Here is a 23536-nt window from a genome sequence, read left to right as displayed (position 1 = left end):
TCTTAGAACTCCTGAAAAAAACCCAAATGCAACAGTGGTCTTTGTACTTGGCTGCCACGGACATGCCCTGTGGTTTCTGCAGCCCCTGATCACAGGGAAGGCAATGCTGAGTGGACACTTTCAGGATGGCCAGGTTTATATCCATTAGCTGTGTACATCTACTTCTGCCTCCTCATTCAATTCAGACTTGACCTCTTCTATGATCTTTCACAACTCTTAAGACAGAGTGATTCTTACTAACCAATCTGGGATATTTTCTATGCCCTAAAGCATCTTTAAAGCATATTAACATATTATCTGTTTTATCCAATCGGTCAGTATTTCTAATGTGCTTGCAACTGTGAAATCCGAAGGTAGAATCATTAACACCATGATTTCCCCCTCTCACTCAGATCAGGAAGGCAAAGATACCTTTGCTCCACTTAAAAAAAACCAAACAAACAAACAACAAACCACACAAGACTTTCCTTTTTCATTTAAAGTGTGCTATAAAAAGACACAGTAGCACTAAAATTTGACATTCATCCTCACTTGAACTAAAATTACACTAGATATACCTAAGACATCAGTAAAATCAAAACCTATCAATAAAATAAAACTAAATTGAAAAAATCCTTATTCTTCAAATTCCAGAAACTTTCATAAAAGCAGAAATAAAAATGTCACAAGTTGTTACAGTTTATAAATTGAAAGACTGTAGAGATTGAAAGACCACTGAAATAATCTAAAAGGACACTCAGAATTCTGCCAACACTACATTTTTGCTGCAGAAATCCTAGGTTCATTCTCTTCAAGGTGGATTTCAAGTGCTAGGAAGCAAACAGTACTAACTCAATTGGATAGTGAACTGTTTGCTGTGTCAAAGCTTTTTGCCCAACACATATATATAATTTTTCTTTTCACTATATGGATAATCAACCCCAGATGGCAATTTACATAGGCAAAGCATAAAGGAATCCATGCACTGCTGGTGCTCTCAGCCTCAATCAGAGCAAGCATGGGCGTTTGAGAATGTCACTGTTTATTTTTAATTGCTGTGTCCCTCCTTTGTGCAGGTTCAAGCGGTCAAAGATGTCGAAGTCCATTAGTAGAACTGGAAGGTGATGCCACTTCATTTGGTGAGAGGGTTCTTCAAATTTAAAAAAAGCAGCTGGTTTGTAATGTCCCCAAATGCCCAGCGGGTACCAGCTGTCAATCTCAGTTACCACTGGGTCAGGGCAAAAAAAGGTCAGAGAGAGTCATAAACCACAATGTGTTGTGAAATGTGCTTCCTCCGTTACCTTGTAGGCCTGAGAAAGGTTTGACCTTTTATAGGTATCCTAACCCAGCTCTGCATGATGCTGGCAGGGGTAAGTACAACACACAGCTCAAACTTACAGAAGTTGCTTCCTTTTACTGCGCTCTTGGGTTCCATACCTGTACAACGTGAACGTGAATATTCACAAGTTGCTAGTGGCAAAACCCCAAAACTTTGCCCACCGCTATTATCACTCAGAGGTACGAACACATCTATTTCACACATAGCAGTGGAAGGATTAATTCATTAACAGCAAATGTAAAAATAACAAACTTCGAGGGAAGTTGTTAATGCCATAACAGCCTAGCAATCTGGTTTCTCTTTGCAAACGACCTGTTTATCTGCTAAGTTGGTTGTCACTTCTGTGACTACTCTCCCAGTCATTTGGGTGGGAAGAAAGCCTCTTTTAAAGTCCCATTTAAGGCTTTTCCTATTCTCCATTTGCAAGTTATTCACTATGTTTTTGTTGTTTCCTCCTTCACACAGATTCTCAAAAAGCAGTCTTATGCCTAAATATATTTCTTCAAAACGTTCTTGGACTGCACATGAAAAGCCCAATGGTCATTTCCAGATATAATCTAGTGATGCATTCTTTCTTTGCAAGAAATAATTGCTCTGTCTCACCCCCATCTCCCAGAGCAGAAAATGACAGGAAGTTTGGCCAGTGCTATGCCAAAAGGAAAGCAGCAAACCCTCTGTGCAAGGTCCTGTTTGGGCAGAAGCCATGTCACACTCATCAGCCTTGCACTCCTAACTACTTATCCCTCTTCAGACCCTGAGCACAGGCAGGCCCAGGATTGTGAACAGGACACAGAAAAGGGAAGGAACAGCAAGCAGAAAGCAGGAGAGGTTGAAACCAGAGCTACAATTCCAGCAAGCGTTTTCCCAGAAGGAATTGAAAGCACAGCTCCCAAAATGGGCTGCATGTTGCACAGGAGAATATGGGCAATGAAGAACTCAGAAGCAGACATGACAAAGCACTTTTCATGCAAATCACTTCTATGCAAAGGACAATATGATATAAACTAGATGGCCACAGGTATCACAGAAGAGGCTGGTCAGAAACTGATTGTCAGCTGACAATATATTTCAGGTGAAATCAGAATGCCTCACTTAGTCCTTCACTTGTCCACAAAGCACAGTCAAAAATGAGAAAGCAGCATGTTCACTCAATGAAAGAATAGGGTCCTTATAGTAATTACTCGAAGATAATACAACATGAAAAGGGGTCAATCCAGGCTTGTTGAGCCAAAACTTTCCCATACCCAGAATGTTACTGGCTGGGTCCATTTTTAAGTGGTAGCTGCAAAATACTCCTCAGTCATGACTTATTTTGGTAAAGTCAGTGCAAATCAGCATCCGTGGAATAGACTTCACCTGTTCCAAGCATAAAATCACCTTGTTCTCTTTTAAAGGATGAATATCTTTTAAGGTAATTAAATAGTAAAAACAGTTCAGCAGTTCAAAGGCCATTGAAAGGTCCCTGTGACTTTCTACAAGCTCTCCAAAGATCCCAATGGCAGCAAGCCACCTACTGCATTCCAGCAGTTCTCCCAGAACATGCTGACATCAATTAAAGCCTCAGCAAACAAAGAGAATGTATATCAAGCATTTCAATGCCCTCTCCTTGTCATTTCCTTTGCTTGCAGACATTTCTAGAAGCCTACCTGCTCAGATTCTTTTGCAAGCCTTCTCACTGCAGCATGTCTCACATTCAAACCTTGTTCAGTCCTTGGGCACATCCTATCTTGGAAACATGCCCACCTTGTTTTTCTGAATTTGAAAGTCTAACATGCTAATCTAGGTCAGTCTTCTCTCCTCTTCACCCAACTAAATTACTGAGCAGGTAACTTTACTGACTGCCTTCTTTAAAAATCGCTATGTCTCCCCCTGTTATATTATGGGTTATAGTAGAGTACAAAAAAACCCGTGAAAATAACTGAATAATTTCAGATGGGAAGAGAACACTCTCTTCTTTGTTGAGTGTCTCTTTCTATCAGGAAAAATGGGGGGAGTGAAAATGAGAGACTCACCTTCAGGGCAGGAATCTCCACACTGTCACCAAGGCTAACAGAGCCAGAAAGAATAGTCCCTGTCATCACTGTGCCTTGACCCTTGATAGAGAAACAGTGGTCGACTGCCATAAGGAAGTGTCCTGAGGGGTCTCTTGATGGCAGGTAAGCCTGAGACTTCAAGACCTGAAAAAAAAAGATAAAAGCAGCACCATGCCTGGGTGAAAAGTCATGACAGTCACACAGCAAAAGGAAGGCAAGCGGATGATTGATTGAACAAGCTTGCAATTTTACTGATTCCAGGCATCTCCCAATGAGCTTAGAACGCACCAATGTCAAATTAACTGTGTGTGCCACAGAGGAGACGCACACTTAGCAGCAGGAACAGTTCGATTTTCTGCCTTAGAAAGATTTGGTGCTGCACATTTAGCTTGGTTAGCAAAACCGCACTGGCGATAAAGTTGCTGCCAAACTCAATATAAACACTGCAGCAAAGAGGGGAAAAAAAAGCCCTGTACGTGTCATTCTGCCTCTCACCACTCCCCAACCCCCAAAAGTACAATTTTACAGTGCATTTTGCTACTTCAGCTTTTTTGGATTTTCTGAAAATGAACTTATATACAGATATTAGTGCCCCATAAAGTCTATCTCTGTCTCCCTTCCTAGAGAAACTATTACACTGGGTTAAGTTTTCAAAGTCAACTTCTCCTTCAGATTTCTGTTAACACTTCTTGGAGGATCAAACCACTAAGAAAAACAGCTACCTAAGTACCATTTTCTAGAGAAATTCTCTAGAAAAGAGATTAGCATTTCTCTTTTGCTGACAAATACTATGTTTCTTAAAATGCATCATCACAGACAGAAGATTTTAACAAGGCAGTCGTGTACCCAACAGTGTTCAGATGAACTGGTTGGCTCCTGTCTCAAATCACTTTTGATCTCTTATTCTCTTATAACACCAGTATATACACTTGGCACTGCCTTTAACGTCAGTTTTTAAGGTCAAACTGCAGATTAAGCCCAAATTGTAATGGCAGAGCAATGGAGAGAGTCTCTTATGAAGGACAGAAAGAATAATACCTTGAAGCTCAATGGCAGGGCTCACAAAGCATTTACCAGCTCTTCTAATATTAGGTCTCAGAGTTGATAGAAACAGCTGCAACATTGGTATTTCCTTCAAAGGCTTTAACCCTGGGGAACGTTCCAGCAAAGATACCAGGAACCAGATGAAGGCAGAAGTAAGGACTTGCACATCTCCTCTCTAGACATTTCTGTGGGTAGACTGGTTCTTACTAAGTCTGTTCTAAGTCTATCCTACATCCCATACCCATTCCCATCTCAGGTCACACAAGCCTGGGAGCTGATACAGCATTCACTGTTCAGCAGCTCTGTGCAATGTCCTGCCTTTATACAAGCCAGGCTGCCCTAGGCCAGATGATTGATGCTGCACCTTAACTTCAGCAATTTACAGTTTTAAATTTGGCAGCATCCAAATCAGAATCTGACAAGTCCTCAAAGAATAATGCCTCTCTTTTAGAACTACTTTCAGCTGTCTGCAAACAACAGCAGCAGCCCTCCAGGACAAAGATGCTGCTTTTGCCTAAAGCTAATTCACAGAAAGGATGGCAAGTCTACTACAAGCTACAAACTGCCCTCAGTATTTTAAGCATCCTGCCCTTCACAGTATATGCTCCATGCCATATAATTTAAGGTTTTGAACATCTGAGAAGGTATTCTTCCTCCCCCACCCCTCCAGAAAAACCAAAGAAACAAAACACCACAACCAAACAACAACCCACACCACTGGAACTGAGGATATCTGTGAAGCAACAGTTTGCTTGAAGTCTTCTTTTGTTCATATGGGTCTGATATAATGTTAGTTGCACGATCATACAGTTTTTCCCAGGCCCTATCTCATTCAGGACACAGGGTAAATCCAGGTCATGCTTTTTATCTTTTGCAGATGTGTAAGACATGCAGTAAGCAAGGCAGGGTATCAGAGAAGATGATTTCATCATGAAGGCAGGTAGTGCTTCTTTAGAGAATGGATTCTATACTTCGGGCAGAACTCCCACGTATTGTCATTCTCACAAAAATGAAATTTCTATAGGTAATCACTGACTATACACCTCAGACTGTCCAAACAGAAACCCCAAAGCTTAACAGAAGTGCTAAGCACTCTTAACTGAAATCAGAATTGGCAGGTACTATGATCTGAACACAAGCATGTCCCAAAATAGCTCCTAATTTCCTTAAATTTGGCAATTAAAATTAGTAAACTCAGTGGACTTAGCTCCTTTGTGCCTCAACTTTCCAATCTAAACATGGATTAAAGTCACCTCTACAGTTCCCATAGGTGTTTTGGAAGTAAATTTAACTGTTTGCCAAGTACTCAAGACCACAGTGATGTGTGCCAAGAAAACTCCAGGAGGAAATTAATTACTCTGAATGCAGAGTAGTATTTGAATGGAGTCATGAGGCCACACAGAGAATAATGAGAATTAAAATAAAATATGGACTACCTGCTCACTAGTTGAGTCCAGTCCATCCTGTGCAAGAAGTAAGGTAGGGGTGGTTTATAATAAAGAATCATGCAATTAAACACTGGACCACAATATACACATGGAGGAAGGAGACAATTCCCAATGTGTAACTTTTGAGTGCCTGACTTTACAACTTTCCTGTTTTCTTAACTATGGTACAACTATAAAACAACACCTACCACAGATTTGGTAGAATTTTAAAGCTATTTTTTATTCACTATGCTTCCTAACTCTTTACAACTTTAAAGACAATTTCAGCACACTTGTGGATGGTCATTTCTTAAGATACAGATATTCAAAGGCTTTGTAGCCTAGTAGTTGAAAAAGGAGATCCACTTTTGGGGCATGTAACTTCAACTTCTCAATTCACTGAAAGGAATCCCTAAAGAACCAGGTTCCTTAAAACTGGAATTAATGCAGGAGTTCCTCAATTCCAGATACTAATACGCTGTACTCAAAAGGACTTAAGAGAAAAGTCTGAGCATGTTTTATGTTACTGTGATGTTCTTCAGCAGGTACCTCAATCAATTCAGAAACACCCAGTGGATTCTCAGACTCTGGGGCTTCCGGTCCACCCGGCTTTGCTGCAACAGCAACAATAGGACACCCACAGAACCTGAAAGAGAGAAAGACTCCCACCATTAGACCACACATCTCCCATATGTGTCAATATAAAGTAGTTCCAGGCTCATCTGAAGGCTAGAAGTTCCCTGAAATCCCAATTTCTCCGCTCTTCCCCATAGTCAGTGACAACTTACTAGTATCAAACTATTCAAATATACAACAGTTACTTTCCTCTGCCTATTTTTTTTTTCCACCTTCTATAGAATTTCCTGACAACACCACAATAATTTTCCCAGCATTGATGGCAACACCTACTCCACAGCTGCAACAGACCTCAGCTTTGCTTACTGCTGTGGAATTGTAAATGCATGCCTGTATGTGTAGTGAAATTATTATCAACGAATAAATGATTTAAAAAACCCTCATTGCCAAGTGTCTGGGTTCAGTGGCAGCTGTCAAATGGTCTCAGCATATGTCCAACTCACAAGAGTAGTTTAGAAACAAAAAAAGCAGCTAAAAACCATGCATTTGAGATTCAAAGTCAAGTGGTAAAGAGGCTGCCAAGAAACACCCCAGCCTGATGCAACAGGACAAGCACTTTGCAATCACAGCCAGATCAGCAGTGCTTTCAAAGCACCTCAAAGCACAGACAGCACATGCACAAACTGAATTTTTGTTCTCTCCTCTGTTCACTGAATCCTGTTCCTTAGATTCTTCAAATCAAAATGTGACCCAACAGTTATGTCACCTTACATCCCCGACCAAAGCAAAGCTGTGCTTCAGTTTGTGTAACCACTAAATAAATATTTTTATTTTCGCACTTCAAAACCAGCCACAATTCCACTCACAAACCTCACTACACTTCACTCATTATGTACCTCAACTAATGTACCAAAATAGGGCTGACAAACATTGTCCCAGCCAGAGCCACATTACATTATATAAAGTTCCATCATTCTGCTATCTCTAATTGGTGCAATCACAGCTTTCATCCTCATTTAAGCAGATTTCCTAACACTTTCATTTTCTGTGGAGTGAAACAGACTTGCAGATCATAACAAAAGTTGCAAGCTCAAAGGCTAAAAAACCAAACAAAACAACAAAACCAATAACAATAGAAAAAAACCCAACTAAACAAAACCCTACACACAAACAAAGAAACAACCAAAATAAAATTAAAAAAACCACAGGATAAAAAGAAAAAAACAAACCCACAAAAAAACCCCCAACACACCCAGAAAGTACCTACCCCCACAACAAACAAAACCAAACAGACCCAAAACTTTTCACCTGGGTATTCTTTGTGTTATTAAACCAAAAAGCTTAATTACAGGAAAATACTTCTCTACAAATGATACTTGTACATGTGAATTTGGAATGGCACTTGAGTTTCCAGCAATCTTTTCACTCTTCTCATTATCTCTGCTAGATGTCTCAGTATGCTTAGAAGCACATTGGAAGGGAAATGCTGGTATTTTTGTTAAACATTTTGTTACAAGTCAGGTGTTAATATCACTGTTCACTTACTTAGTATTTTCCAAGGTCTTCTGCATTTTCTTAGTCATCTTCTCAATGGCACTTTGTCTCTTTTCCTCTGGAAGGAGATCTATTTTGTTCAGAACCACCACCATCTTCTGGCAGGCAATTTGCCCAATTACCAAGCACTCTGCTGACTGTGTCTGCATCCCTTTTGTCACATCTATTACAAGCATCATCAAATCGATAATCTGGGCACCTGGAGGAGAATTCACAGTCAGTATGGCAGCAGCATAAAAAAAGACTAAGGATCATTTTCTCAAATAGCTACCATAAAAAAATGTCAGCAGATGTACAAATACCCAGAAAGACAAACAAAACACACGTCAAAGTACACACTGACTGCATGGTTCTTTTGAAATTAAGACCTCAGGAATTTAAGTTGTTATATGCTACCATCAGATCATAAAAAATACTGAAGAATGTGGTAGTTTACATAATCCCCCACACTGACAGTTCAAGTCTAAGGCTGTTATCACTGTCTTTAAAAAAAGTGCTAAGAAAATTAACCTTGCAGCAACACAAGTATGACTTTTGCCTCAATTAAAAATCGCTCAACTATAATCTAAGCAGTTAAGTAGGAATATGATAGAGTTGAAGAAACACAGTACCACTGCAGAGAGTTGCACGCTCAGAGCAACCCCAACAAGAGCCAACCATGTGCCCCATAACTACATCAACAATCCTCAGTCCCTATCTGCTTCCTACCATTTTTCTTTCAAAGCCCAAAATTTGATAAAAGTGAAAACAAAGTGATCACCACCAAAGGCAAGTTTATCCCAAGTCTGAAGAAATTCCTACAATCCCTCAACATGAGGAAGAGGTGATTAATAAACCTGCACTATATTGCCACTTACTCCCAATTCACATCCAGATAACTTGAACATGTAATCTCAAACACAGGCAACAAAGATCTGATTCTTAGATCCCTTCGTGAAAAAGTTCCTAAATTTTACACTGAAGTTACCTATCATGTTTATGGATTACTTTGATTTTTCAAAGTATTGTTGTCATGAACCCTTAATCTTTTGATTGAAGCAACCTGAATTTCACGGATTTAAATTCGTTTTCAAGGAAGCTTTTGATGAATGTTGGGCCTTCCACTAATTATATTCTGAATCTTCTTGTTTCATTCCAGGTAACTGAAATACTCTGAATACCAAAATAGTAAAGTGCAACAGACCTTAATATTGACAAAGTTTAAATATAAAACACTAAAACAAAATTTAAAGCTGAACTACCAGAAAATTATATGTCAAAAAAAGCACATTTTGAAAGATGGTAGAAGCCAGAAATCACATAAAACTGCAGCATTCTGAACTTAAGTACTTTTAATATTTGCCTTAAATGAGAAGAACAAGAAATCAATACAACTGTTCCTTGTTCCTTCACCCTCTTCAGCCTTCCTCCTGCCTTTTTTTTTTTTAAGGCTTTTACAATGGCTATGACAACAGCTACCCTTGTTCCTAATTCCCATGAACTCAGGATAGGAAATCAGTCCAAGGTTGAAGTGCAGGGGTGAATGAGCGGGTGGGAACTACAACAGGAAAAAAAAAAAAATTACGTTTACAAATGACTATTTTCAACCTACCAGAGCTTTCATCTTATAATAATGAATGCTAAACCCTTCAGAGCACTAGTGGGATAATTATGACATTTCCAATGTTTCATCAGAATTTTCACTAATAGTTTCAAATATCTCACCCTAACAAACTTTGGATGGATGTTATATCTTCAAAAGTAGTTTGTATTTTTATTGTTTCGAGAATTGTATTGATTTAGAACTTGCTTAAATTACAACACAAAAGTCATCAAGGCTGTAAAAAAGGCTCAGACTATACACCACACAAGTGTAGACCCAAAGGTCAGGAAGCAAGGAGAACAAACGGCATGAAAATAGTTTTGAGGAGGACAAAATAGTTAATAATCAGAATAGATCCACTTTTACAAGTACATACAGCAGGGCTTTTTTACACTTAACACACATGTTTTTTATTACACTGTACCACGCAGTAATTCTCACTACACAGGTGTCATCCTTAAAATGAATGGGAATTAATAATTAAAGTCAAACCATCAAGTCCAATGGATTATTAATACTATTAAAAGGACATCTAATAAAAAATTGATGCTGCAGCTTGAGCCTTAGATAACTGTACTATGACTACTAAAGCATAGCAACCCTCATGATCTAAAGTTAAGCCAAAGTAACCAGACCCAAACCTGGCCTTGAAAAGGGTGGTTGATAAGATCCATTATATATGGTGTATATAACGGGTATCTCCTCATTTCAACAGGAGACAAAATCTGCACTGAATTGTTATATGCAGTTTCGGTACAAGGGCCTTCCCAAATCTTCGTTCACAAAGCCTAGCCATGACAAGGGTCACTTTATATTGGAACACTAAATCAACTGCTTTGAATACATTTGCTATAAACCAAATGCTTACAATTGCTGTATGTATGAATCTATTAGCAACACTTTAAAAGAGCCACAAAAATCATCAGCCCAGTTGCTAGAAGGTCAAGAATGTCTACTCGGGGCATTTCATAGCAAAGACAAGATGAACAAAGGAAAAATAACTGTACAGTCCATGGGAAAACTCCAGAAACCCCAGGAAACACACCATGACACTCCAGACAAAAAAATATTATGAGTCAAGGAAACAGCAGCACACACAAGTTCACAAACATTGTCTGCACAGCTACTGTGTCTCCTGCAAAGCCTTAACGTGCTGACTGGCCACAGTTTGTAAGAGATGGCACAAGATGGAAGAGAAGACATGGCAGGCAGAGAGCTGGCACACAGGCAGGGTGGGAAGCTGCTGCCCTTCAACAGAGCCATGGAACCAAGGGAATGATCAGGACAGCATTGACAGAAATACTTTTGACTGCATTCTCCCCAAGGCATCAGGATGTTTTGTACATGTTTACTTATGCATATCAAGGCATGAGTGCTCAGGTTTACAGAACCCTCAGGTAACAAGGTAAAAAACTAATGTTAAGATTTAGTTCCTTCACTTTCCTCTTTGAGCCATCTTTAACAATTCACCTTCTTCCCAATCCTTCAATCTTCTCCTACACAGTTTTACATTTTGTTTTATTCAAGAACTCATTTTCTTAGTTGCCCATCATCCATGCAGAGAGTCCATTAAATACTAGAACAAAATCTAGAGAATACAGTGAACAGGGATTCACAAATGTAACATTTCCAATCAGGAAAGTTGGCAGGTCATTTGACAAAACTGTAACTGTCCCCCATTTAACATGGAACATCTCGTTCAGTACACTTGCTCTAATAGCATGCAAGTGGTAACAGTAGACCTAGAATATGTTTAACTTCATATTCACTACTTACATCATCTCTAGCACACTAGTAAACAGTCAGCTCACAATCATATCAGAGTTCAGTCAATGAAAGAAACATTTCTGAATAATTTTCTACAGCAGAGTAAGATTTAACTAGGAACAGTGAAGTGAGGATGGATCATACAAGTATTCTCAAGTAATCCAATCTCACTTGTAAAGATAAAATAAATACAGCCATACCAAGTGGAGACTCCAAAAATAGCAACAGGAATAGAACATGGTGAAAATATCACTCAATAAATCTGCACTATCTGACTACAGAATACCAGCCATGTGCTCTTGTGTGAAACGAAACAGAATTGAAACACTCAGCTTTTGCTCAAAAAAAGGAGACAGGATATGGTCCCACACAGTTAAGAAAAGCGATCTGGAAGAGATTACGGAAGAGTTGAGTGTTCCTCGAGCCTTCAAAGAAGGCAAATGGTCTGTGCATAAGGAAGCACAGCAATCAAAAATATTTTATCTGCATATAGGTCATATAGAAAGTCATATAGAATCAGTGACAAAGTTAAACTAAGGTACTCAAATTATTTCTTCTACAGAAAAAACAGGGGTGTAACCCTTTATTTGCCACTTCATCTATGAAAGTGTTCAAGAACATTCAGACAGATAAATCCCTATGAGTGATTTCTCACTTTGCTTGAAAATGAAAGATCAACTACTGGAGTACCCTTTGTGTGATGACACAAGGCTCAGATGAAGCCCTGCAAAAAACCAAATGAAACAAACTAGTTGTCATCAGAAAACACAAGGGGGTGGGAAAAGATGGGAATTATACGGCAAAGATAAGCAGCTAAACCACAGCAAAAATAAAGTGAAGTAGGTAGTCAGAGTGAAGAAAAACAAACAAGAAAGATAAAACATGAACTGAGAGAATCTGGATGACAGCCAGATACAGCCAAAACACAAGACCAGCAGCACAGCATCACAAAACCTGCAAGTGCCAGCTAAACCTGGAGGCAGCAGCACTCACTTGTACCACGAAAGTGACAGGGAACACTGAACTCAGATAATAAGAAAAACACCTTCACAGACAAGATAAAGTCTAGCTACTGCTTTGAACAGTCACAACCCACTCTTGCTCCTGAATTTTGGGGAGTATCTGATTATAAACAGTCATTGGGGAAGTAATTTATTACTCTCTATTCATGACACTAGTTGAATCACAGATGTCATGAATTATGACAAGTTTCAAAAGCACAGAAGGCAGCAACTCAAGTTTCCCTTAACTGGCAATTGGCTCAATTTCTCCAAGAGAAGAGCAAAATGATACCACTTGCACCACATCATTCCTAGCTAGCTCTCACCCTTGGAGCCTGAAAGAACTCACCAGCTACTGCCTGAGTACAAGGAAAAAGAATAGTATGCATTAAGAAAAGGATGTATTGATGAACTTTTAACCTTTAGGATGAAATGCACTGCATTCTCTGCATTTGCATTATTTTGTATAATATATCTTCAAACCTTTACTGAAATAGGAAGAAAGGCCTACTCAGAGTCCCAGGCAACAAGGCTTCAGACCTTCATCCCCCGCATTAAACTCACTCCTCGTAAACACGTTTAGCATTGCACCCACCTTTGACTTCCACACAATAAGTAAAGCACACTTGATCTTGCTCACTGAAGCTAAAGTAGACAAGCTCTGCAATGTTTACATGCTACTGTGTCACATCCTTACACAAAAACATACAAATAATAAACCCCACATTTGCTACACCAGTATTCACAGGGTAACACCAGGGAGAGTACCCAAGCTACAGGCTTCATTTTTAAAAACCATAAAGCACTATAACAGCCATGGGTTTTTTTGGAACAGAACATTACATCTTAAATAAAAAAAAAATATCCTTCAACCTTGATCACAGAGGTTGTTTCAGTTCTGCATGTACAGGGACTCAAAATACCTTCTGTTTGTGCAACCTGTTGCATGCTTGTAAATGATACACCCAAACTGCCAGACTGAGCTGTGGTAGTACCACGGTGTAACATTTACAGTAAGGTAGAAAAAAAGGACATTATTAGGTCTAGGAAAAAAAAAAACAAAAACCAACAAACAACCCAAACAAACAAGACCCCAAACATTTCAGCCTCTTGTATTACTTTATCAGTTCCAAAAACTTATTACTCTTTTATTATACATGCACTGAGTCCACTTTCAGAACCACTCCATTATAACCTCCAAGCACTGAACTAGATACTCATTCCATCCTTACTGAAAAGGAAATCCAAAAGGCATTTTCAGTAAATAGGCAGAATCTCAATTGTTTCCTCTTTACCAAATACACATCAAGAATATAAGAGCATTTACAAGTTGTACTGTTTTGGTAAGCAGATTCCCCATAATCCATCAATATAAAGCTGATTTGGCTCTGAAAGGTAAACCTGGGCTAGTGGAAGGAAGAAGAAAAGAGGTCAGGTCTCTCTTGAATGAGGGGGAGGTTTTGCACACCACAAAATAATGGAACATAGACAGAGATTCTGACTCAGGGCTTCTTTAAACTACTGTGTCCTGTTTGTGGTAATCTTTTTAGCTGACTTTAGTCAAACAGTACAACTCCTGTTCACAGGCACCAAAAGGAAGCAGAAAATGGAATTTGAAATGTAAAAATAAAATAATTGTGGGCCATGGGCTATAATTTGATTTCATGCTTTACAAGGAAATGAAAGAGGACTTCCTTAAACATACTTTTTTTTTTTTGAATATGCTTTTTACCATGTTAGGATTTCCTTTACTGTAGAAGAGAAAATAGGATTGTAGAAAGTGTACTGTTCTCAAGTATCATTGCTACTCAGGGGCAAAGCTCTGTTTTAATGTGCACTTCCCATTCTAGGGAAGAGGAAATTCTTCAATTAATAAACCGGGTGGACTGAGGCGAGTTTTTAAGGTTTAATCAATTTCATCTGCACACGGGATAAAAAGACCAACTATTCTACCATTTTTGCCTCCCCTATTCCACTTTCAAAAAAAATAATAAAATCGATGTTTTATTTTAAATTCTTTGAGGTTAGTATCTCCTGTCGCAGGAAATATTGTCCATATCATGCAGTGAGTATGCAACTTCCCCCTTCCCAACCCCCTCTCTGTTTTTTTTGTTAAGAAACTTTATTCAGAAACAACTAAATTATTCCCTGTTCTCATATAGAGTAACACTTTGGGAGATGCTACAAGTCACACAGGATTTTGCTAGTTACTTTAGGAGAGGCACTGTGATGAATAAGAAAAATGTTTGACGGGATATGAAATCTCCCAAAATTCAAACAGAAATAAGGAGGTATGAGGGGGCAGAAGAGACGTGCACACAACTGGAAAGCATGAATTACACATGAAGAAACCCTCTGCAAAGCAATGCAAATCACGGATCAAAACTGATACAACACTTGGAAAAGAAAAGGAACTCATGGAGTTCAGGCATCCCACCACCATATCCAAAGCAGGCCATTCTTAAGGATATCAGTAAGTTAAAAGAGCTGTGCAGCTTCAAACTCTGGATAGTTTGGAATATCTCTGGTAGCAAGCATCTGACTGGCAACCCACTTCTTTCTGAAGGCACAGTAAAGCTTACAATTAGAAGCATTATGTTATTGCACAAATTCTCTTTAGATGAAAACCAGCCACTATGGTTGGTCTTAAACTGAGAGCTAGAAAGGGAAACCAGTATGGAAATAAGGGCATAATGGCAAGAAGTCAATTTCTTATACACAAATAACTCCTCTCTTGTTACTTATTTTATTTTTTCGTTTTAACCTGTTATTTATTTGTAAACATGAGTTCAACTATGTTCTTTCGCAAAAGACCTCACCCAAGAATCCCCTCGGAATATACTTTATACTTCATCTCCCAGATGAAAGTGTGCCACGTTGTTCTCAAGAGCATAAAAACAATGAAGGCCTCTACGCTCTCCTCTGTCAAGTCATCCAAGGATCTATCTTGTTTGAATAAGTTCTAACTTATTTGTGTCAGAAACAATTCTGTTCTTCAAAAGGAGGAAATGTCTAGAGCGATTAGAGCTTGACTGGCCGTGCTGAGTAGCTGTTAAGACCTTTATGAAGGTCATGCTAAGAAAGACTGAGGAACATCTTCCAATAATTTACTATTGTATGCTGGTCTAGTTATTGCAACATTACACACAAGAGTTACAGAAAAAAAAACCTCACACAAACAAACTTTAAAATGAAAATGCACTCAAACAAAGCATTACAACACAGGAAGAAAGAAGATTATCAAAAGATCCTTCACAAGGATGTAAGGAGTCCCACGTTGTCTTTAGCCTCTTCAGAGAAAGCCTCTTGTGAGGAAAACCAAGAGCACTAGTCTGAGAAATGTCTGAACACTTCTGTCATTTCCACTACTACAGAAGAGAGACTATTCCAAAACCAGGCAAACCCAGGAAGCCTTCATTGCAATCTGACTAAATTCACTGGATAAACACACATCAAAATTACATGTAGTTTTGTAAAAATTACATACAATTAAAGAGAATCCTTCCTCCTAAGACTCACAAATAGAAATCACCAGCGGTTTTTAACCAGGGCAATCACACGCTTTACTTGGTTATTGCACTGACCTCCATCACTATCTGCACATAGTCAGGTACACCTAGAAGCACTTGTCACTGAAGTGGAGCAGTGAAAAGGCATTTGCTCTGGCACCTGGTCATGGAGACTGCAGTTCCTTGAGCTGGGAAGTTCCTACTGTGCTTATTCAGGTCTCCCACAGCTCACAGAGGATCAGATGAATGGCAAAAGCTGAAGCTCAGACCAGTCAGTTCAACTCAGCCACACCAGACAGCTCTCCCTGAGGCTGACAAGGTGACCCAGCTGCTGCAGCACCCAGGGACAGCCAGAGTTGGCACAGGGGAGGCAGCAGGACCAAACAGCCAGGAGCTGCAAAGGGAAAAGAGGAAAGAGCAAAGCAAACCTCCCATTTCTAGGGGAGGGACACTGCTGCAGGACAACCTGTCCTTGAAACACCAGCTTGAGGAATTCCAGAGAAACTTAAAGCTGAATAAACAGTATTGTTTGGAAGCACTGGAAGAAATCTAAGTACACATGTATATACACAGAACTAGTGCCACTACTTCAGAAAATTATGAAATGACAGTCATTATATGCTATTCAATGCAAAATTGCTTTATGTGTAGGAGCAGCCAAAAAAGGTGAAGTATTAGACTTGACCTATATACAGTGTAATATTGAAACAAAATACTGCATTTAGAGTTAGTCACTTTCTGGAAAAGAAAACTTAAAAGATTCCTTAAAGAAAAAAGGAAACAAGACAAACACAATTAAGTCCTTCGAAAACAACTTCACTTACAAAGAAAAATCCATGTTAACAGCATGCAATGACAAAAGCAAGTGAAGTTGAACAAGAGAAAGGGAAATAACACACCTCCAATAAAAGAGCACAGTCAATTATGTGACAGTAAATAGCACAACAACCCAAACTCAGTGCTGCTACATACATAAAAATACAGCTTTGATATTCACATCATTAAGATTTTTAAAGCTACATCCAGTTGGATGAAATTTCATTGTTTATAAAACATTTATGATTTTATCCTGTGTAAAAGAAACTAAAAGGAAATTTAAAGCAAGGGACACTTCATTCCATCACTGACTTTCTTGCTTTAACCCTCCAAAACATTCGCTTTGACTGTTTCCAAAGAAAACGTAACAAACCAGGTAAGTGACTACTAGGGTCTGGCATTTAAATTCCTGTTCTTCAAAATACTTCTGAAGAAAACCAGAAAACCATCCAAAATGAGAATCCTATAGACAGTGAGGGCACAGTAAAGCAAACAATCCTTGCCTTGTAACAAGAAATGCCATGTAACACATAGCATATATAAAAATGGAGGTAAAGCACCATATGAGAGAAGATATCATCTTTCCTCTATATGTAGTAAAGTTCTTTTCTGTAATGCTACCTATTACTAGATCTGAATTTCTATATGGACAAGGTACAAACTGGACAAAATCCAGAAGAGTCCTCTCTCTACTTATTTTAATGCTGAAAACATTAACTGTGGCAGGGTTTAAAAAAGCCTACATACCTTGGAAAAGCAACAATCATTCCGAGTAGACGCAGATGACTGCTACAAAAAAAAGGTAGCATTTGCTGAATTGCACAACGCTGTGGTATTTCAACTGCTTTAATTTCTTTCTTGGCTTGAAGTCGAAAATGCATAAATTGTGAATTAATTAGCAAACATTAACTTTTTAATGTGTCATTCATATATATGTATATGCAAATACAGACAGCAGTGAAGCTGAGAAGTTAAATAATTAGGATACTGTACAAAACTAAAGTTACTTAACATTTTAGACTGAATGTCATCATACAGCTCATCAGCCTTGGAGTACAGTCTACGGCATATAGTAGCAAAAATTATTATTTTGTACACTTGAAAGCAAGAGAAAGCACAGAAGATATCAATTGGGTTATTACAATTCAGGTTGCAAATCTGGTTTGTTTGGGTTTTTCTGGTGGGATTTTGTTTGTTTGTGTTTTGCACTACGTGTCTATATTACACCTAGCACAAAAGGGTTCAGTTTCATAATTTGGCATCCAGACTACAAAATATCTTAACAAGAAGTCATGTCCCGTTTCCGGCACCTGTAATTCCACTGATTCACATCAAACCCAAACTTAGAGGTTTGCAGTGAAGTTCCTTCTGCATAGGAGTTGTTGAGTTCATAAAACAAGGTTTTTGAAACAAATGTGACAGTAAATCAATGTTCATGCTTCAGGAAAAAGAAAGGTGCAAAGTATAAAATATGGATACTTGTAAAACCCCACTTTGACCTCCTCAGAATATATTGTGTGCTTAAGGTTCTAGCAAGTTTTCCTAGAGCCTAATGAGTGGTTAGTTCAAGTTTCAGACTTGTTATTCAGAGGTATTTTGTTTTGGTATCAAGGCCACATGTGTTTTTGCACTGCTCTGAAGAGTTAAATACAAGGTAACATTACACTTGGGCCTTACGAAGTGACCATAAATGGTCCCTGATGGTCCATAAAGTCTTTACTGTAAACACTGAAAAGCAAACAGGTCAAAAGGAACAAGATTAAAAAAAAATACCCTTCTTATAGTCTTGACCCATATCAGCTTTACATTTCTTCTCTACAAGATCCCGTGCTAAGTTTCAAGTTCAAAAAAAGGAATTATATTTGCATATGATAATGCTGAATGTGTTGCAAAAAACATGACTTACAAGTATGATCATTCTGCCCACTCCATCCTCCAGGGAATACAGACAGATACCATCTTCGAAGCTATCTCCAAGATCAGAAAGAGAAAATAGTGGCTAAACAGTATGAAAAGAATCAAGCATCCAGAAGTATAAAGGCACCAAACCTGCATGAACGAGGACATGAGCTCATCCCCAGTTCTGACAGACTTCTACACATCTGGAGTCTTCTACTCCATCTCTAAGGACTCAGTTCACACCAGACAGAAATGATGTTCCCAGCTTCAGCAATGTCACACCTGAGGTTCCTCTACTAATAATAAACACCGGAGTGTGGAGGCAAATAGTGAGCAAAAGCCTCTGGTACCGACAACCATGAAAATTCCTGCTACCTCCCCAATACTACAGGATCTTCTGGGCTCAGCCTAGAGCAGGCTGTACCTGTATGCCTTTCATTATGAATGATAAATCATACAAAACCAGGTTTGTACGGGAAGGAGCAAAGTAGTACAACAAAAATTACTGGAATAATTTGAGAGATTTTCCAAGACCAAACAAATGAGCTGCTTCAGGCAGTGAACTCCTGTATTAGCTTTTCAGACAACTGAACGTTCTGCTTTCCAAGAACAGCACAACTGAAATGCTTCCTAATCAATGTGTCCATATTTCTGTATTTGAATCTACTATTACATAGAGGCCCAGTACTGGATTCGGAGGTGGGGAGCAGGAGGGGGAAAGACAGTTGAACAATATCTACTACGTTTCTATAAATTCTGTTCTCTATCAGTGCTATTTCACACTCAGCTCTTCATCTTTTCAAGTTCTTTTAACATTTGTACAAGATGATATCTTTCCATTTGCATATCTAGGATTTGATCACATCCATGCCCCCATGCTGTAATACAAAGAACTAGAGCATCTCAAAAATCCTTACACAAGCAATACACAACTTGATGATCTCAGGATAAAAAGAATGTGCTATGCTTAATGACCAACTAGTTGCTTTTTTCCTTCCCAGAAGACTGGAGAATTGTTACTACAGAGCATCTATTGCCTCCCTCTGGGTGCTTTGGAGAATAACTGAATTATGAACATCTTGGAACATCTGTTAGAATTTCTTTAAGCATATTTTAGTCAGTTTAATATTAGATGACAGGAAGATTTTCTTGCTATCTTTTGTGTTAATTTCTTTCAAGTCCTGCCTAGCCAAAGGATATCTCACTGTAAATTCTTGTTCATTCTTCTGCCATATCTTCAAAAGATCAGTCTAACAAGAAGTTCCATACAGCAGTCATAGGAGATAAGAGCCATCACACAAGTGTAGCTAGACAGACCTGAATATACATTTAGATATGCAACTCCAAACTTCCAAAACCTATAAACAGCAGATTGAACACAGTCAAGAAGAGGTATAGATACAAAAGTTGTACCTTAGAGATACTGTTGAACCACCTTGAAATTCTCAACTTCATTAAAATTTACTTAAATTTAATGCTTTAGGCCTACTACCCTGAAAATCATGAAATGCACTGGAATCCCCAAGAAACTAGCTACTAGATTCTCTTCTCTCCATCCTGTCAATTCAAGGACATCAATCCTGTACCTGCAGTTTTAGATAGGCTCAAACACCTCCAATAAAAAATTGATTTAATACCTTGTACAGATCAAGAGTATATTTCTACAAGACTAACAAATAAATTTTCTTAAACAATTCTACAAGTCACCAGTCCAAAAGTAAAACTCTTAACTCATCAGATTCTAAATCATTCTTCTACAAAAAAAAGAAGACCAAGTTCCATACAAAGCTGGAAATAAATTCATGTGATTCTACTCTAAAATCATTACTAGCCCTAAGCTACCTTGTCTCTGTCTTTGAAATAAAGTAAGCAAAGGTCATGCACTCCACACCAAGCAGTTTGTTTTGTACCATAATCCAGCCCTATTATGCTTTTTACAACACTGCATGCAACACCCTGTCCTAACAGATGAGTTATGGTAGGCTATGGGAAGATTCCTGCACAGCTCTCAGATATGTTCTATCTGAGAACGCTAAACAAGATTTTTTGTAAAAAAAAAAAAATTAGAGTTTAGATTTTGTTGCTTCTTTTTTCCCTCCCCTCTCCTCAAAAATAATTTAATTTTTTTTTTTTTTTTTAAAAATTGAAGACCACTGGGGGCAAAGAAAAGAGTGTTCTTTAATTTTCTCTTCACCCTCCACAATACTGAAATAACATCAGTCAGGGTTATAAACATCTGTAATTGCCAGGGGAATGTACAATACATTCAGAAACTCCAGGCCCACATATCCTGTAGCTCTGCACTTCACAAACAAAAGGTTGGGGAAAGAAAGAGGGGGTGGGGTACAGGGAATAAAGGCTTAAAGATTAAAGTCACAGGCAGAGACAGACGGCTCCGTTTTTTAATAACTGAAAACACGAGTTGTGCCTGAATGTGCTCATTGTTTTATGGCAGGGGGGAGAGGCTACACACTCTGGACTGGTTGGCGACAGAACTGCCTTTGCATCAAAAATAAGATTTACAAAAAGAAAAAAAAAAAGACACCAAACCCATGCCCTAATTTTCCCTCTTGCAACGGTTAATGATGCATTCAGGTAGAAATCGACAAATTATCCCACCTTACCTTTATTAAATAGGGGAAAACTCCGTGACTACAAGTAGTACCTGATGGAATCAGCCTAACAGAGACTGCAGAGATGTCTGAAGGCTTTACACTGTGAGGGAACACAGACTACGACAATAACAGCTGTACATAAGGAACAGGCACATCTATGAAACAACGAGCTTATAAATCAATTTATATTTTGCACAATAAAACTACAGCTGCAAGGCTATATTATGTGATCTAAGCAGATTTTTATATGAATTCAAGAAGTTTAGCTGTCGTGAGAAAGTTCTTAAGGTCTTACTTTTTAAAAGTATCAGCTACATCTTCAGTGAATGAAAAGGTTCATGAGTTGGGTCCACTTCAGTCAGTACAAAAAAAATAGTTAGCTTAAAATGTTGCACTAGAGCTTTAAAAAACTGAAAGTATTTCTTTTAGGTTTTAAAACAATTTTTCTTTCAAAGATCTAGGAGTACAAGCACTTATGGCTACTCAATATCCATGATTACAAATGTGCATTATGTTAAAATTCCATAATATACACTTTTCTAATCTAAACAATCTGATACTTATCACACTTTATTTCAGTGGGTTAGATCCCACCAGTGCTCAGGAACCCATCCAAAGTCAAATAAGGCCAGTTCCACTGCCAGGTGCCAACGGACTACAGGTAAACAGGTAGCCTGAGCAAACACATGAAAATAAAAAATATTAGATCAATCTTTCAGTTTTATTCTAATCTAGCCCAAGATGTTACTATAACAGAGCTTTTGTTTTACTGTATTTTTTTTTTACCTGCCAACTTTGCTTTAAATATAGACAGAAAGGAGATAATTCAACAAGACAACAGGCTCTTTCATCTAAAACCATGAAACGTCCAGTCATAACTTCTTGGGGAAGCCTAAAATAAGGAGGAGGGAGGCACACAACAGGAGTCAATGAAAAGTAGTCTCCTGCCCAAAGCAAGCATGCTGTGCAGGGAGGAATCAGTGGCCACAATACACAGCTCCTTGGCCAAAAACGTCAGACCTGGAATGCTCTGAGCTATCATCCCCTTTGTTGATGTAACACTTTTGCATCATCAGCCGCTGGACATCTTGTTGAGATTAAAAATATTGTGGAGAGTTACTGTCTGTTTAGCGAAGAAAAAAAAAGACAGAGTCCATGTCAGAAAGGGAGGGGAAAGGAAAAGCCGAAACATGAGCTCATAAGCCTGTTACGGGGGATAAAGGCAGGCTTTGTTTTACTTTGTTCATACCAAGTACGAACAAGAGGTTCATCACTGTTTTGAGCTTCAACTGCAAAATTTCTTTTGTATGCAGCATCGCCAACTTTTCTCCTCATGTAACTAAACTACCCCTCTTTCTCAAAGAGAGCTTCTGCTGATGCTCTCATCAAGCATTTAAGCCTAGACGAAACCTGTATAACAGCAGAGTCATTTTCCCCATGCTATATATTCTGACACTCAGAAGCACCTATGAAGGCATTCTTATATAGGAAAGACCAGCCTTGGTTATACTACTGGTGGTGTCCTAAAGTTCTCACATAAACATAGAAGTAAATAAAATAAAAATATAAGAATATTTAAAAAAAAATAAAAGTAATTTGGAGGACACATTGGCTATACAGTCGCACTAAGAGTTAGGCAACAGTTATTAAATTGGAGATACTTCTTTGGACAAGAAGTAGCAATTCTTCCTAAACTTTCAAATGCAGAATTCAATCCAAAAGTACAATACAATGTTAAAAATGGAGATTAGACAAAAAAACCAAACTAGAAAAAAAAGATCTGTCATCTGACAGAAATACTACCCACCAGTGCTGTCTCTAAAAAAGCTCAAGGGCAATAGTAAAAGGCAGCAAGAGAAAGCAGAGTCTGGATTCTACTTTCTTGCTCTTAGGAAAAGGTAAAGAGGGTGGTAATTTACCGTGTACAACCAAATCGTATATGAAAGTTTAAAACCAGCCAATTAAAGCTAACATTATGGAATGGAACCGAGGGTCCGAGTGGAACGCGTTAGACACGCATTCCAGACAACGGCTCCAGAGTCCGCCTGCGAGGCGGGTACTGTACAAAGTACAAAGGGTCAAGAAGTTCTCCTCAAAGAGAACCCCAGTTTGGACCAGGAGTCATGACAGATGTGGTGCCCAGCTGCAGAATGACATCAAGGCTGTAAAGCCAAATAACACTCTGTCATCACCTGCACTGACAGAATGCCATGGACAGAGTTTGAAAACTTGTCAGTCGAGCGACAGCAAATCTCAATACAATTGAGAACCAAATGGAGCTGGACAACAAAGAACAAAGAACCACCCCCTTAGAACTAACAGTAATAAACACGACTATTTCAGTTTACATCTTTATATCTTTCATACACTCAACTAGAGCTTTGCTTCTCTTAAG

At 38.6% G+C, this 23536-nt stretch overlaps 1 protein-coding gene across 2 annotated transcripts in view; it reads right to left on the bottom strand.

Annotated features, from left to right (window-relative positions):
* EEFSEC (eukaryotic elongation factor, selenocysteine-tRNA specific) overlaps window positions 1–23536 on the bottom strand; it is a 120031-nt gene that overhangs the window by 79311 nt on the left and 17184 nt on the right. For both annotated transcript variants that reach the window (XM_032698828.1, XM_032698829.1), the window contains exons 2-4: window positions 7944–8151; window positions 6372–6468; window positions 3331–3495 (exon numbers count right to left, since the gene is read on the bottom strand). In XM_032698828.1, the coding sequence (XP_032554719.1) occupies window positions 3331–3495; window positions 6372–6468; window positions 7944–8151 (470 nt within the window). The remainder of the gene's footprint in view (window positions 1–3330; window positions 3496–6371; window positions 6469–7943; window positions 8152–23536) is intronic.

The sequence above is a fragment of the Chiroxiphia lanceolata genome, chromosome 11 (assembly GCF_009829145.1).
Source record: "Chiroxiphia lanceolata isolate bChiLan1 chromosome 11, bChiLan1.pri, whole genome shotgun sequence".
NCBI lineage: Eukaryota > Metazoa > Chordata > Aves > Passeriformes > Pipridae > Chiroxiphia > Chiroxiphia lanceolata.
This window is presented reverse-complemented; position numbering and strand designations above follow the sequence as displayed.